Source organism: Hemitrygon akajei, chromosome 12 (genome assembly GCF_048418815.1).
Source record: "Hemitrygon akajei chromosome 12, sHemAka1.3, whole genome shotgun sequence".
Taxonomy (NCBI): domain Eukaryota; kingdom Metazoa; phylum Chordata; class Chondrichthyes; order Myliobatiformes; family Dasyatidae; genus Hemitrygon; species Hemitrygon akajei.
Genome location: NC_133135.1, coordinates 55,086,250 through 55,104,049, shown reverse-complemented (window position 1 = coordinate 55,104,049; position 17,800 = coordinate 55,086,250). Strand labels below are relative to the sequence as shown.

General features: G+C 39.9%; 1 protein-coding gene across 1 annotated transcript in view; it reads right to left on the bottom strand.

Annotated features, from left to right (window-relative positions):
* Window positions 1-1,147: 1,147 nt before the first annotated feature.
* Window positions 1,148-17,800, bottom strand: part of ankrd13c (ankyrin repeat domain 13C) — a 91,723-nt gene continuing 75,070 nt past the window's right edge. Inside the window, 3 exon segments of the mRNA XM_073063116.1 lie at window positions 1,148-3,126; window positions 12,883-12,983; window positions 13,438-13,536. Of these exon segments, the coding sequence (XP_072919217.1) occupies window positions 2,996-3,126; window positions 12,883-12,983; window positions 13,438-13,536 (331 nt within the window). The 3' untranslated portion in view covers window positions 1,148-2,995.

The window sequence follows — 17,800 nt, the reverse complement described above, 5'->3', positions numbered from 1 at the left end:
AATGTTCAAACACCAGGCAATACAGAGTAAAATAGAAACTAATCAGAATTTTTTTTAAACCAATAGGGTAAATGTCAATGATAATAAACCTGATTCTGAAAATGTAAGTTAGCTTGAGGGTCAATAAGATGCATTTTTAAAGTCCAAGGAGAGAGAAAATGATACATAATGATCAGGTAAGGAGATTGAATATTGGGTGTGACAGACCGTTTTGCTACAAGTTCTATAATAAACTGAGAGACTACATGAACAAAAAAATCTAACAGATGCTGAACGGATTACTTACCAATAATACTGATTGTTACTACAAATGGGGATCTAAATTAGGCCAAAAGGTTTTTTTTTAAATTCTTTTCTACTTTTGGTGCAAGTATCTATGCATTATTTGTTCCTCCTCAGTCACACCTAATAAGACAAAGTAAATGGTCTATTCCAAAGTTTGTTACTTTGTCAAACAGATAAGAGTCAAACAGATACACCAGACCACACTCAGAGTCTTAAAGTGCTCCTTTTCCTTACATGGAAAAGCTTTTACATTTGTTTATATACGAGGGGTGATTGATAAGTTCATGGTCTAAGGTAGGAGTCAATGTTAGAGAACCTAGCACATTTATTTTTCAACATAGTCCCCTCCTACATTTACACACACAGTCCAGCGGTCATGGAACAAATGGATCCCTTCCTTGTAGAAGTTGGCCTCTTGAACCTCCAGAAGTGGTCCACAGCAGGGGTGATTGACAAGTTCATGGCCTGTCGACGAGTTATTAACTTCAAACTTTCTGCATAATCACTCAGAGTTGAACTGCATGTGCATGTAACGAGAGCTGTATAACTCATTTCCTTCTACCTTAGACCATGAACTTATCAATCACCCATGCTGTGGACACTTTCTGGAGGTCCAAGATCCGTATGCTCCACGACCGCTGGACTGTGTGTAAATATAGGAGGGACAATGTTGGAAAAATAAATGTGCTAGGTTTTCTAAAATTGACTCCTCCTACACCCTAGGCCACAAACTTATCAATCACTCCTTGTACTTCTCCACAACTACCCATTGTGAATATAAGACACTTTGCCACAAGGCGTCAACTTCGTAGACCCAGTGGATTAATTTAGTTCAATTAAGAAATAAACAACCACAAGCAAGTCTAATTATATAATTTTTTTAATGGTAAATACAATTAGGAAAATACAATTAGATGAAAAAATCACTCAAAATGAATCATAACTGAACAAGTCTTTGATAGTAACAATAGTTACTAAATTTATGCTAATTTCTCATTCTTTATAAAAGTCCTAAAAACAATTTAAAGAAAACAAGCACAAATGCACTGGATTTTTAAACTATATTTATTTGTACAAAGCACATTTGGTAAACAACTTTGCTAGTTTATCATATCAATACCTTAAGATATTGATATATAATAATATGATACTTTATCTTTAAAAACTCTAGTCATCCAATTTAATATTTTCATATCATGACATGTTTAATCATTGCTTCATGCTCCCATCTTGTCAGTATTGAGGAAAGATTCTAATAATTTTTGAAATGTTATTTCTTTTTACACAACCTTTCAAGTAAAGAGTACAATAAAATTCCCTGCAATTAACTTGTAATGTCTAAGACTTGAAGGGAATTGCAAACCTTACAAGGTCAGCAGTCATGAATAAGACAAATATATCAATTAAAAGGTAAGAAATGTCACATAACTCAGGCTATAAATGAGTCACATTTCTCTGTTCCACAAGTGAGGTAGCCTTCAGACAATTCTCACCTGGATAATCCTATTTCATCTTTCAATGTGGTTATACAAGCTTCTAACTTTAAAACTGAAAAGAGTATTTTGAAAGAAATATTTACTTTTGTGGTTATATACAGTGCATTAATTAAACGAACAATTCTATTCACCACAAAATAATTGTTTTGGATGAATAGTATCTGCAAAACTTTTGGATTGTATTAGTTTTTAAAAAATATTTTATACAAAAAATACTTCAAAATTGTGTAGAATTGTGAATTGAATACAACATTTCCCATCAGCTGAAGCCTAGCTGCGTATTTACACAAAGTTTTCCCCACGTGGAAAAGGTTAGGAATCATCACTATTCAACGGAAATTGACTGGCCATTTGTGTTCTCATCAGGGATAATTATCATCAGACATAGCTAAACAATGCAGTACTACATTATATCCAAACAGATCTTTAAATCTTGCTGGAAGTTCCATGCAATTCCAGTTGAAGTAATCCATTTGTGAGTACCACTACTTTGAATTCTTGCTGCACATTGATTCTTTTTAAATACAGTAATTGCTCAGTTACATCAAAAACTATGTTTCCCTTATGGAATCTTGTAATGTTAATTAAGCAAAATTCAACTGTAAAACAAACCATCATCTTTCCTGGACAACCATCATACAGTACACTGAACATTCCCTCTGACTTTGTGGGATATTCTTTCAGAACAGTTCTTCTGTTTTTGCTGAAACTTGTAAAACTAAATTAATGTAGTTATAATAGTGTTTTAAAAAACTAATCACAAAAAGTACACAAAAATGGAGTGACAAATAAATATAAAAATAGTAACAGACCAATTTTGGAAACAAATGAAGCAGCAGCTTGATGTTTCAGGAAGTAACTGGCATGCATTCTCTAATAGTTTCCTCTTTTCATGTAGCCAATTTTTCAGAGTATATGATCTCTGAAAATTTTAGCAACCAGATGATATTTATGTATAGTGAAGAGTTATTTTACAAATAGAACATTTTGAATTTATGATCAGGAATTTAATAAAAGGACTTTACAAATTAACAAAATGCCATATAGTCTGTTCCTGTACGACTTTACATTCTTCCACTTAGGAATTCTCTAAAGCTTCTCCAAATGATAGCTTTGTATCACCAAGGAAGAAAGAGGTTAAACTCATGAAGGGGGGAAAATAAGCACACAGCACCTTGTACTTCTCTTCATCCAATCATAACCAGGCTGCCAGATCAAAGTTCAGGGAAACGGCTGGGGTCCTCACTATAGTCTCTTGGAATATTGAAGATTGAGTCATCAAACCCACCATAACGGAATTCCTGAAATGTCACAGTGGCAGTGATGGTTGGAAACACAGGTATGTCTGGACAAAAAGAAACAAAGCAGATTAGTTCACACTGATCATCTGTAAGTAAATTGTTCAATCCAAATTCAGAGTTGTTATAAGAGCAGAAGACATAGAAAAATTAGGCCATTCAGCCTATCAAGTCTGCTCAACCATTTCAGCATGGCCAATCTACTTCTCTCTCAACCCACTCTCCTGACTTCTTTTAACTTTCTACCTCGACTAATCAAAAAACTCTCTCTCAACCCACTCTCCTGACTTATTTTCTTAACTTTCTACACCCTGACTAATCAAAAAACTATCAACTTCTGCCTTAAATACATCCAATAACCTGGCCTCCATAGCTGCCTGTGGCAACAAATTCCACCAATTCTCCACCCTCTGGCTAAAGAAATACTTCCACCTGCATTCTAAATGGACGCCACTCTATTCTGAGGCTGTGCCCTCTGATCCTAACCTCCCCTACAATAGAAAACATCCTCTTCACATCCACTCCATCGGGGCCTTTCAACATTTGATTAAGTTTCAAAGAGATTCCCCATCATTCTTCTAAACTTTGGCGAGTACGGCCCAGACCCATCAAACACTCTTCATATGATAATCCTCTCATTCCTGGGATCATTCTTATGAATCTCCTCTGAACCCTCTTCGATGTCAGCACATCCTTTCTTAGATAAGGGACCCAAAACTGCTCACAATACACTAAGTGAGGCCTTACCAGTGTCTTATAAAGCCTCAGCTTTTATAAGCTTATCATCCTTGCTTTTATATTCTAGTCCAAATTGAAATGAATGCCAACATTGTATTTGCTTTCCTCCCCACCAACTCAACCTACAAGTTAACCTTTAGGGAGGACTGCATGATGACTCCCAAGACCCTTTGCACCTCTGAATTTTGAATTTTCTCCCCATTTAGAAATAGTCTGTGGCTTTATTCCTTCTACCAAAGTGCATGACCATACATTTCCTGACACTGCATTCCATCTGCCACTTTTGTCTATTCTAATTCAAGTCCTCCTGCCTTCTCAACACTACCTGCCTCTCCACCTATCTTTGTATCATCTGAAACTTGGCCACAAACCCATCAATTCCATTGTCCAAATCACTGACATACAGCTTAAAAGAGAAGCAGTCCCAACATCGACCCCTGCAGAAAACTGCTAGTTGCTGGCAGAAAAGGCTCCGCTTATTCCTACTCTTTGCCTCCTGCCAATCAGCCAATGTTCTGTCCTTGCTGGTATCTTTCCTGCAACACCATGGGCTCTTATATTATTAAGCACCCTCATGTGCAGCACCTTGTCAAAGGCCTTCTGAAAATCCAAGTAAACAACATCCACTGGCTCTTCCTTGTTTCATTTGCCCATTATATCCTCAAAGATTTCTAACAGATTTGTCAGGTAACATTTTCCCTTAAGGAAACCATGCTGAGTTTGGCCTATTTTAATCATGTGCCTCCATGTACACTCAAACTTCATCATTAACATCAAATCCAACATCTTCCCAGCTACTGAGGTTAGGCTAACTGACCTACAATTTCTTTTCTGACTCCCTCCCTTCTTGAAGAGTGGAGTGCTATTTGCAATTTTCCAGAGGTTCTTGAAAGATCATTACTAAAAGCTCCACAATCGCAAATTGCAGGGTGAATTCTATCATATTATGATCACTACCTCCCGAGCTTTCTTTTACTTTAAACTCCCTAGCAAATCTGATTCATTACATAGCATCCAATCCAAAACTGTCTATCTTAATGGACTGAACCACAAGCTGCTTTAAAAAGCCATCTTATAGGCATTCCATAAATTCTTTCTCTTGGGATCCAGCACCAACCTGATATTCCCCAATCAACCTTCATATTGAAATTCCCCATCACAATCGTAATATTGTCCTTTTGACATTCCTTTTCTATCTCCCATTGTAATCCACACCTTGGGATTACAAATCAAAGGATTTGATTTAATCTTTTACCAACAGAGCCATGCCACCTCTACCTGCCTGTTCTTTTGATATAACCTGTATCCTCAGATGTCAAGCTCCTAACTACAATCTTCGTTCAGCCATGACTCAGTGATGCCCATCATAACTGCCAACATTAAACTGTGCTATAAGATCACCTATCCTCTTCCATATACTGCATTCAAATATAACATTTTCAGTCCTTTATTCATCACCCGTTTCAATTTTATCCCTGTTACACTGCAACTCATCCCACTGACTTTTTCTATGTTATTTCTACTAAAATGTTTGTTTCTCAGCTTTCATTTTACATATTTTTTCTGGAGCCTAAAGTTTTAGGCCATGTAGAGTATAAAATACTGAAGTGAATTCAACAGAGAAAAGGACTAATTAAAACCGAGCTTTTCCACACCAAATATCGCTTAAAAATAGGTGACATTCTCTTGTACCAAAGACTACATTAGTTATATATTATTCTTAATCAATGAAAGGAAGACTTGCTCTTGAATAAATTCTTAATTTTATGACATTAGTTAAGTCACTTTTTAGATAGATAGATACTTTATTCATCCCCATGGGGAAATTCAACTTTTTTCCAATGTCCCATACACTTGTTGTAGCAAAACTAATTACATACAATACTTAACTCAGTAAAAAATATGATATGCATCTAAATCACTATCTCAAAAAGCATTAATAATAGCTTTTAAAAAGTTCTTAAGTCCTGGCGGTTGAATTGTAAAGCCTAATGGCATTGGGGAGTATTGACCTCTTCATCCTGTCTGAGGAGCATTGCATTGACAGTAACCTGTCGCTGAAACTGCTTCTCTGTCTCTGGATGGTGCTATGTAGAGGATGTTCAGAGTTTTCCATAATTGACCGTATCCTACTCAGCGCCCTTCGCTCAGCTACCGATGTTAAACTCTCCAGTACTTTGCCCACGACAGAGCCCGCCTTCCTTACCAGCTTATTAAGACGTGAGGCGTCCCTCTTCTTAATGCTTCCTCCCCAACACGCCACCACAAAGAAGAGGGCGCTCTCCACAACTGACCTATAGAACATCTTCAGCATCTCACTACAGACATTGAATGACGCCAACCTTCTAAGGAAGTACAGTCAACTCTGTGCCTTCCTGCACAAGGCATCTGTGTTGGCAGTCCAGTCTAGCTTCTCGTCTAACTGTACTCCCAGATACTTGTAGGTCTTAACCTGCTCCACACATTCTCCATTAATGATCACTGGCTCCATATGAGGCCTAGATCTCCTAAAGTCCACCACCATCTCCTTGGTCTTGGTGATATTGAGACGCAGGTAGTTTGAGTTGCACCATATCACAAAGTCCTGTATCAGTTTCCTATACTCCTCCTCCTCTCGACCATAACTGCTGCTACAGTACACAGTAAAAACGAGACAACGATTTTCAGGACCATGGTGCTACATGAAACAGTACAAAATCTACACTGAACTACTTGAAAACAACACAGAAAAAAAACTATACTAGACTACAGACCTAACCAGGACTGCATAAAGTGCACAAAACAGTGCAGGCATAACAATAAATAATAAACACGACAATAGGCACAATAGAGGGCAGTAAGTTGGTGTCAGTCCAGGCTCTGGGTATTGAGGAGTCTGATAAATTGGAGGAAGAAACTTCCATAGTCTAGTTATGATGAGCCCAAATACTTTGGTGCCTTTTCCCAGATGGCAGGAGGGAGAAGAGTTTGTACGATGGGTGCATGGGGTCCTTCATAATGCTGTTTGCTTTGCGGATGCAGTATGTAGTGTAAATGTCCGTAATGGTGGGAAGAGAGACCCTGAAGATCTTCTCAGCTGACCTCACTATCCGCTATAGGGTCCTGCGATCCGAGATGATGCAATTTCCGAACCAGGCAGAGATGCTCTCAATACAACCCCTGTAGAATGTGATGAGGATGGGGGGTGGGAGTTCGACTTTCCTCAGCCTTCGCAGAACGTAGAGACGCTGCTGGGTTTTCTTTGCTATGGAGCTGGTGTTTAGGGACCAGGTAAGATTCTCTGCCAGGTGAACACCAAGAAATTTGGTGCTTTTAATGATCTCTACCGAGGAGCCGATGTTCAGCGGGGAGTGGTCGCTCTGTGCCCTCCTGAAGTCAACAACCATCTCTTTTGTTTTGTTCACATTCAGAGACAGGTTGTTGGCTCTGCACCAGTCTGTTAGCCACTGCACCTCCTCTCTGTAAGCTGACTCGTCGTCAGGCAATTCAGTAAGAGTAGAAGTTCGGTGTAAATCATAAACATTGTAGTAAAGATTTAGTCTACAAACAGTAGTAAGGATGTGACCTACAAATTACAAAATGAGATAGAAAATGCTCATCAAAAGAGCAATGTTACGATAGTCATGGGGGATTTCCATATGCAGGTGGATTAGAAAAATCAGGTTGGTGCTGGATCTTAAGAGGGGGATTTTCTACAATGCCTACGAGATGGCTTTTTAGAGCAGTTCATGGCTGAGCCCACTAGGGATCAGCTACTCTGGACTGGGTGCTGTGCATTAAACAAATTGATTAGAGAATTTAAGGTAAAGGAACTCTTAGGGCCAGTGATCATAATCCCATATCATTCACCCTGCAGTTTGAGGGGAAGAAGTTAAATCAGATGCATCAGTGATACAGTGGAGTAAAGGGAATTACAGACACATGAAAGAAGAGCTGGCCAAAATTGGTTGGAAAGGAATACTAGCAGGGATGACAGAACAGCAATGGCTGGAATTTCTGGGAGCAATTCAGAAGGCACAGGATATATATACTTCTCAAAGTAGTATTCTAGACAGGATAACAACCATGGCTAACAAAAGAAGTCAAAGTCAAAATAAAAGCCAAGGAGATGGCATATAATGGAGCACAAATTAGTTAGAAGACTGGGAAGCTTTTAGAAACCAACAGAAGGCAACTGAAAAAGTCATAGAGGAAAAGGTGGAACACTAAGTTAGATTAGCCAATAATATTAAAGAGGATACCAAAAGTTTTTTCAGATATACAAAGAGTACATGAGAGGCAAGAGTAGATATTGAACCTCTGGAAGATGATGCTGGAGAGGTAGTAATAAGGACAAGGAAATGGCAGATGAACTAAGTATTTTGCATCAGTCTTCACTGTGGAAGATACTAGCAGTATGCTGGAAGTTCGCGAGTGTCAGGGGACAGAAGTGTGTGAAGTTACCATTACTAGGGACAGAGTTCTTGGAAGACTGAATAGTCTGAAGGTAGACAAGTCACTTGGACCAGTTGGTCTATACCGCAGGGTTTTGGAAAGAGGTGGCTGAAGGGATTGTAGAGGCATTTGTAATGATCTTTCAAGAATCCATTGATTTTGGCATGATTCTAGGGTACTGAAAAATTGCAAATGTCACTGCACTCTTCTGCCTCTCTTCCATTCTTGAAGAAAGGAAATTATTCTGACCTCAGCAGTTGGGAAGATGTTGGAGTTGATTGTTAAGGATGTGGTTTTTGGGGTTCTTGAAAGCATATGATAAAATAGGCTGCAGTTAGCATGGTTTCTTCAAGAAAAAAAAATTGTCTGACAAATCCGTTGGAACTGTTTGAAGAAATAACAAGCAGGATAGACAAAAGGAGAATTTGTTGATTTGGATTTTCAGAAGGCCTTTGACAAGATGCCGCACATAAGGCTGCTTAACGAGTTAAGAGCCCATGGTATTACAGGAAAGATACCATGGGCTCTTAACTAGATAAAGCAGCAGCTGATTGGCAAGAGGCAAAGAGTAGGAATAAAGGGAGCCTTTTCTGATTGTCTACCTGTGACTAGTGATGCTCCACAGGCGTCAGTTTTGGGACCGCTTCTTTTTAAGCTGTACATCAATGATTTGGATGATGGAGTTGATGGCTTTGTTGCAAAATTTGTAATTGATATGAAGACAGGTGAAGGGGCAGGTGGTTTTGAGGAAGTAGAGGGGTTTATGGCCATGTTTTGGTTGATACAAAGATAGGTGGTGGAGGTACAGGTAGTGTTGAGGAAGCAGAAGGACTTGGATTAGGAGAATGGGCAAAGAAGCAACAGATGGAATAGTGTCAGGAAGTGTACAGTCATGCACTTTGGTGGAAGAAATAAAAGCATAGACTATTTTCTAAATGGAGAAATTTTAAAAAAAATCTTAAGTGCAAACAGATTTGGGAAGGCAAATGCAGTGCTAGCATTCCTTTCAAGAGGAATGGAGTATAAAGCATGGAGGTAGCATTCCAGGCTTTATAAAACACTGGTGAGCCCTCACTTGGAGTATTCCTAGCAGTTCTGTGCCCCTTATCTAAGAAAAGATGTACGTACTGACACTGGAGAGGATTCAAAGGAGGTTCACAAAAATTATTCTGTGAAAGGCTCATCGAAAGAGGTGCATTTTATGGCTCTGGGCCTCTGCTCATGGGAATTCAGAAAAAATGAGGGGTGACCTTATTGAAAAGTAACAAATGATGAAAGGCCTCACTAGAGTGGATGTGGAGAGGATGTTTCCTATGGTGGGGGGAGTCCAAGACCAGAGGACACAGCCTCAGAATAGAGGGACATCCTTTTAGAATGGGGAGGAGGATGTTTTTTTCCCCCCTATCAGAAAGTGGTGAATCAGTGGAATTCATTGTCACAGGCAGCTGTGGAGGCCAAGTTATTGGGTATATTTAAGGCAGAGGTTGATAGATTATGGATTAGTCAAGGCATGAAGGGATACTTGAAGAGATTGGGGCTGAGAGGGGAAATGGATCAGCCATTATGAAATGGCAGCACAGACTTGATGGGCTAAATGGCCTAATTCTGATCCTATATCTTATGGTTTAAACACGAGAACGGAAATCTACAGCAACACACACACACACACAAAATGCTGGAGGAACTCAGTAAATCAGGCAGCATCTATGGAGGGGAAAAAACAATTGACATTTTAGGCCAAGACTCTTCATTAGGACTGAAAAAGAAAGGAGCAGACTCCACAGATGCTGCTTGACCCGAGTTTCTCCACCATTTTGTGTATGTTGCTCAGAATGTTGCAGCAGTCCATTCAGCCTGACAAATCTCAGGTTTTGTTTAATAATTTACACAAGCCTCCTTACTCTGAATAAATTAATCTACTTAATTCATCATAAATAAAAAGTGGAACAATTTTCATGGCAGCATGTCAGCAAGTAGAATAACGGTTATGTATAACATTTCAAGGATGCAGCATTTCTTAGCCAAAAGAAACTACAGGAGGGTCAGTCAGCATGTACTAATGAGGAGTTTTAAACAGAGACACTGATCATTTCTCTGCCTGACCTACTGTGTTCCTTCAGCAGATTGTTTTGCTTTGCTGCAGATTGCAGCATCTACTATCACTTGTGTCTGTACTATTTACCAGCTGTTTGGCAAAATAAAGATGCACCACTGAGCTGTATTTCTCTTGACAGAATGGTGTTGACAAACCTTAAATTTCCTTGATATCCTATCATGTGTAAATATTTGTGATCTATTTACACCATCTCAATGGCAGAAAGTCAAGAAAATTCAGAAACATCCAGCATAAGAACTCAAATACTCTAGGTCTTTTCTAAAAACACATAGCTAACCCTCTATATTTTGGCAGATGGAACTTTATGCAGACAAGTGACAGCACAAACCAGGGTAGGACAGCAAATGGTAGGATAGCAAGGTGTGCAGTAGAATAAAGGGATATGGAAATACAGATCTATTCTATAATTCCTTGAAAGTAGTGTCACAGGTAAATAAGGTCGTAAGGAGAGATTCTGATACATGGCCCTTCATGAATTAACAGTGTTGAGTACAGTCGTTGGAATGTTGATGTTGTACAAAATGTTGGCGAGGCCAGACTTAGAGTATTGTGCACACTTCTGGTGACCTACCTGCAGGAGAGATATCAATAAGCTTGGAGAGTGCACAGAAAACTTACAAGGAGGTTGCTGAGCTTTGAACACCGGAGTTATAGGGAAAGATTGATTAGATCAGGATTTTATTCCCTGGAGTGTAGGAGAAGGAGCGGAGATCTTCAAGGCATACAAAATTATGTGGAGTATAAACAGGGTAAATGCAAGCTGGTTTTAGCCCCCTGTGGTGAGGTGAGACTGGAACTAGAGGTCATTGGCTTAAGGGTGAAGGTGAAATATTGAAGGGGAACCTGAGGAAAGCTTCTTTATTCAGAGGGTGGTATGATAGTGGAAGGAACTGCCAACCTTAGTTGATATTGGTTTGACTGCAACATTTATGAGAAGTTTGGATAGGTACAAGGCTAAGAGGGCTATAGTCCAAGCACAGGTAGTTGGGACTAGAAGGCAAAAGGTTGGCATGTACTAGATGGGCTGAAGGGTCTTTGCTACGTTGTAGTTCTGACTATTTTCATCTAAAAAAAATACCAGCATGCATGGAGGAATTAGAGAAATTTAATAATTAGTGACAGATGTCACTAATAGGGTAGTTAGTCACTAGATAGGGTAGATAAGAAAGCTTATGGAGTGTTAGCTTTCATAAGTCGAGGGATAGAGTTTAAGAGTCGTGGGGTAATGATGCAGCTCTATAAAACTCTGGTTAGGCCACACTTGGAGTACTGTGTCCAGTTCTGGTAGCCTCACTATAGGAAGGCTGTGGAAGCATTGGAAAGGGTACAGAGGAGATCTACCAGGATGCTGCCTGGTTTAGAGAATATGCATTATGATCAGAGATTAAGGGAGCTAGGGCTTTACTCTCTGGACAGAAGGATGAGAGGAGACATGATAGAGGTATACAAAATATTAAGAGGAATAGATAGAGTGGACAGCCAGTGCCTTTTCCCTAGGGCACCACTGCTCAATACAAGAGGACATGGCTTTAAGGTAAGGGGTGTGAAGTTCAGGGGGATATTAGAGGAAGGTTTTTTTTACTCAGAGTGGTTGGTACGTGGAATGCACTGCCTGAGTCAGTGGTGGAGGCAGAAACACTAGTGAAATTTAAGAGACTACTAGACAGGTTTATGGAGGAATTTAAGGCGGAGGGGTACAGGGGAGGAAGGGTTTAATGGTCCGCCCAACATTGTAGGCTGAAGGGCCTGTACTGTGCTGTATTGTATTGTTCTATGTTCTATGTCATAATGGACATAGTGGAATCTTTTGGGCAAACAGGTTTGAATTCTTTTTGCAATAAAAAAATGAAGTTCACAACATGGGAGAGAGATTTAATAAGACAGTCAATGGGATCCTTCCACACAAAGATTTGTAAACTCATGATAAATCAGATGAACAACTGCATAACAGTGGCAGAAATTTAGGATATTAACAGTGAACACTCAATAATTTAGTATTAGGATTGATAGAGGTGTCCCCTGCTTTACGAATGTTCACTTTACACCGCTTCGCTTTTACAAAAGACCTGCATTAGTAACCTGTTTTTGCATTACAAAGAGGATTTTCGCTTTTACAAAAATTTTTCCCATATAAATTAATGGTTCTTTGCTTTACACCATTTCGGTTTAAGAAAGGTTTCATAGGAACGCCCTACCTTTGTGTGGGGGTGGGGGAGAAGAGAGAGAACACCGGTATGTAAGCAGAAGTCTTTTTATTGTTTCCTAATGACATTTAGAACCCAGTAGAGAAATATGAAATAAATATCAAACACCACATTAAAATTAGTGTATCTCATGGTGGGGATGATTTTGGTTGATAAATTTGTTGATTTTGTCATTTCAAATCTTTTGCCACTTTATCAATTGTGAAACACATGCACCAAGTACTAAAGGAAGTTACTCCTGAAGAATCCAAACACCTGCTGTTGTTTATTCACTAAACTAGCAATTCCTTTACATTATCAAGGCTGCTTACCTAATTTAACAGGAAATCCTGGTGGAAGTTTCATCTGAACAAATTCTCTGAGTTTATTAAAGTGCTTGAAGGGTGCTATGACTTCTAAAACATTCAGTAATCTATCAGTAAGAGACAAAAACAATGTAAAATTAGGCAATATGAATCAATTTAGCTCTAAAATAACAGAAAAAGACAGAATCAACTCATAAGTTGCTTTTGTGAGAGGGGCAAGCGAATTTTTGATATTGGGTGCCGATGTCTACATAGAACACATTATAAACAAGGGATAAGCTCACTTAAAATACATACTTCTTAAATCATAAGGCTGTTAAAGTTTTGGTACAGAAATCACGAGGCAGAAATGGAATAGGAAAATTGCACAATTTTCTTGCGAAAGAAAATTTGTTAAAAACTGCAACATGTGGAAAGTCATTAGGCAAAACAAAGGCTTTGTAGAAAATTATTTTACTTTTACTATGCAATTTTCTAAACAAATATTCTCAGTTACAAATACACAACCTGTATATTTGCATCATATTTCCAGCTAGTACACATCCATACAAAGCTACTCACGAGTCAATGCCCAGAGGAAACTCTTGGCTCATGGCTATTGTGGCTTTGAAAGTCTTTTTGCTCTCTTTGCAGACTAGTTCTCTTCCAAGATGTGGAGCCCTAGGTGAAAATTGAAGTTACATTTATTAAGCAGTTGTGACAGCATAACTACAACATTTTTCCATGTCAAATTCAAGTGACTGTAACATTGTTGAGAAGTGAAATGCATTTTTCCAGGATTCTGAATTTGCTTTAGAAAATAGTGGCAGAAACACTGATTTGTTGAAACAATGTGAATACACGAACAAGTTTAATGACTGTCCCAGATAACCAGTGCTTGAAATCTTTGCCTTTCCATGGTTACATGGAATATTCAATGTCAGAAGGAAAAGTACTATGGACTGATGAACATTCAGGTCTTTAGAAATGCTTTTGTAGCCTTTTCAAGCTTCATACATCTTTACAATTCCCTTTCTAAGGTCCTCTGAAAGTTGTTTTGATCGAGGCATAGTGCACATAAGCAAATATTTCTTGAGAAGAGCAGACCCTGTCAATAACTTGACTGTCTTTTTAAAAAAAAAAATAACAGGGAAGGGTACCTCTACGACCCACACCTTCAATCTCATCTCATTGATTGGAATACCTGACTCCAAATACCTTTTGTAGAAGGCATCATCCCAGAGGTTCACATACTTTTTTGAACCTAGACTGATCGTTTAAATGATGTACTCAGTATTGACAAGAAGTACAATTGTGTGATAGTTTAGGCAGATTGTGTTTGTCTATTATCATGATTTGATGACGATCAAACCACATTCTATGAGTAATTAATGCAGAAAACAGGTAATTGTAAGAGGCTCACAAACATTCTTGCAACTGTATTCTTCAGTAAATATTTTTAATCCATTAACCAGTTTTAAAAGTCAACTGGTGCCCTTTATGGCATGATTCCCTTGATGCATTGTATGAAAGTGGTATCATGAAAAGTACAAAAAAAAACAAAGATCTCCTTGCTAAATATTCCCAAGCGTTGAAGAATGCAGGAAGGTCATTGAAGAGTGAAGTCACATCAGTCAGATACAGTCAATTTTATTTAAAATCATTTTACTGTTGTGACTGACATAGAAGTCTGACTAAAATAAACTCAAACAAGAACTTGCCAAAAAGATGTGGTGGACCTAAACTTGGGAGTTTTGATATTTGAGCATATTGGAAAGGATAAAGAAAATTGCTTAAGGGATACTGATATGGAAATACAGCAAGTATGGGTTGTTTTGAGGAGTCTTCATAATAGCAATGGATTTGAAGAAACAAGCAGAGAGATGGCACCCAAAGGAAAACCACAACTTAAAGTAGTATGCAAGCTTATGGAAGCAATACTGATGAAGAAGTTGAAAATGGGGAGAATACATTAAAAGATGCATTTATGTGATCTTAAGTTTCTAAAGTGATCTCTGGCAATTTTGGCAGGAATCTAAGTGATAAAGTTATAATAAGCAGAATATGCAAGAGTGAGCCAATTGATTTGGTGTATTTGGACCTTCAGAAGATCTTTGTTTAATAAGCTTGTGTGGCACCTTTAAGTTAGAAAGTATGGGACTGACTGCATGAACCAAGTATTGGTTAATGGGATGAAAAAGGAGAGTGAGAATTGTTATGAATGTACCACAGCTCTGAGGGGGCCAAAGGGTGCGGGGGTAGCCCCCTCCTTTGTGAGAATCGCAAGATCACCATTGAGTCAATTCAGGAGACACAGGAAATGAGAGAAAGACATGCAGAATCCACAAACGGGTTAGAATGTGTCCTGGCCTCCGAAAGGCGGACCCATTGATACCGGCTATTGTCTCTTGGAGACGGACTTGTGTATTGCATCCTGGACGATGCAATCAAAGCCCCAGGCAATGAACCAAGGAGGAGGTTGGGGGAGGGATTGCATCATCCCAACCTGATTGACACCTGAGACCCTGTGAGTCAGGATAAAAAGAGGGTCTGGGGGAACAGCCCCTCAGACGCACCAGAAGAAACGCTAGCGATCCCGTAATAGCGAAAGCCGGTGGAAGGCCACGTGCGTCCGCTTCCATTTGCCCGGAATCGGTGACCTTTGCCACGGAAAAAGAGTTTTTAGCTAACAACGGGGAACTCAACTCTCAACGACTCTCGAAGGATTGACATCATAAACAGAATGGGCAAGTTTTAACCCGTCTCTCTCTCTCCAACAATTGCCACACAGGGTCTCCAATGGCTGCAGCCTGTATGAACTGAACGAACTATATATTTCCATCGGACAATTCATCATCCCCTAGACAACGATACAGCTTATTTCTTATTGATTATTATTATACCCGTGCTTTTAGATTTAGTATTGACGACGTATATTATCTGTGTGTTTGCATTGATATTATTTTTGTGTATTTCTATCAATAAATACTGTTAAAAATAGTACCATCAGACTTCAACGGACCTCTCTATCTTTGCTGGTAAGTGACCCAGTTACGGGGTACGTAACAGAATAAATGGCTCAATTTTAGTTTAAGAGATTGTACCTGAGGATTGGTGTTGCAGTCCCATAGTCCCAATTGTTTCCAATTTATATTGATAATTTGGATTAGAGGACCAAGTATAATATACCCAACACAAAGTACACTGCAGATGCCGTGGTCAAATCAACACGTACAAACAAGCTGAATAAACTCAGCAGGTCGGGCAGCATCCATTGAAATGAGCAGTCAACGTTTCGGGTCGAGACCCTTCATCAGGACTGAAGGAGGAGGGGGCAGGGGCCCCATAAAGAAGGTGGTGGGGGGGCCAGTGGAAAACCAAATCAGAGGAAAGATCAAGGGGTGGGGGAGGGGAAACGGAGGGGATAGGCAGGAGAGGTGAAGAAGGAATCTAAGGGGAAAGCACTATGGACAGTAGAAGGAGGCAGAATCATGAGAGAGGTGATAGGCTGCTAGAAGAGGAGACAGAGTGAAAGTGGGATGGGGAAGGGAGGGGGGAGGGAATTACCAGAAGTTGGAGAATTCGATGTTCATACCAAGGGGCTGGAGACTATCCAGACAGTATGAGGAGTTGCTCCTCCAACCTGAGTTTGGCTTCATCATGGCAGTAGAGGAGTCCATGTATGGACATGTCCGAATGGGAATGTGAAGCAGAGCTGAAGTGGGTGACAACCGGGAGATCCTGTCTGTTGTGGCGGATGGAGCGGAGGTGCTTAACAAAGCTGTCCCCCAATCTGCGTCAGGTCTCACCGATGTACAGGAGGCCGCACTGGGAGTACCAGATGCAATAGATTACCCCAACAGACTCATAAGTGAAGTGTTGCCTCACCTGGAAGGACTGTTTGGGGCCCTGAATGGTGGTAAGAGAGGAGGTGTAGGGACAGGTATAGCACTTGCATTTTTACATTTGGCAGGGTGTAAAGAGGTATAATCAAGGTAGTTATGGGAGTCAGTGGGTTTATAGTGTGTTTTATAGGATTGCTTTGTTGAGCACTTCCGCTCCGTCTGCCACAACAGACAGGATCTCCCAGTTGCCACCCACTTCAACTCTGCTTCACATTCCCATTCGGACATGTCCACACATGGCCTCCTCTACTGCCATGATAAGGACAAACTCAGGTTGGAGGAGCAACACCTCATATACCGTCTGGGTAGTCTCCAGCCCCTTGGCATGAATATTGAATTCTACAACTTCCGGTAATTCCCTCCCTCTCCCTTCCTCCATCCCACTTTCACTCTGTCTCCTCTTCTAGCTGCCCATCACCTCTCACATGATTCTGCCTTCTTCTACTACCCATAGTGCTTTCCCCTTAGATTCCTTCTTCACCTTTCCTGCCTATCCCCTCCCTGCTTCCCCTCCCCCACCCCTTGATCTTTCCTCTGATCGGTTTTCCACCCACCCCCCACCTTCTTTATGGGGCCCCTGCCCCCTCCTTCTTCAGTCCTGACGAAGGGTCTCGGCCCAAAACACTGACTGCTCATTTCAACGGATGCTGCCCGCCCTGCTGAGTTCATCCAGCTTGCTTGTACATATAATATACCCAACACTGCTGATAAAAGAAACCTGCATTGTAGTAAGAACTAAGTTTGCAGCATACGAACTCAAGGGGACGTAGAGTGAGTAGATGAGCAAGGATGTGGCAAACAGAATTTAAAATGCAGAAAAGTTGGTATGTCAATGTTGAAGAACAAAAGTAGATTAATTTTTTTAAACAAGGTGAGGGGCCATAAATATTGGTGTTCAGAGGGAATTATGTGGTTTAGTACACAAACCACTGACAATTAACATGTACAGAAAGCATTTATTCAGACAAATGGCATGTTGGATTTTACTGCAAGAGGATTTGAGTACAAGTACAAGAAATCTTACTGCAACTACAGAGGGC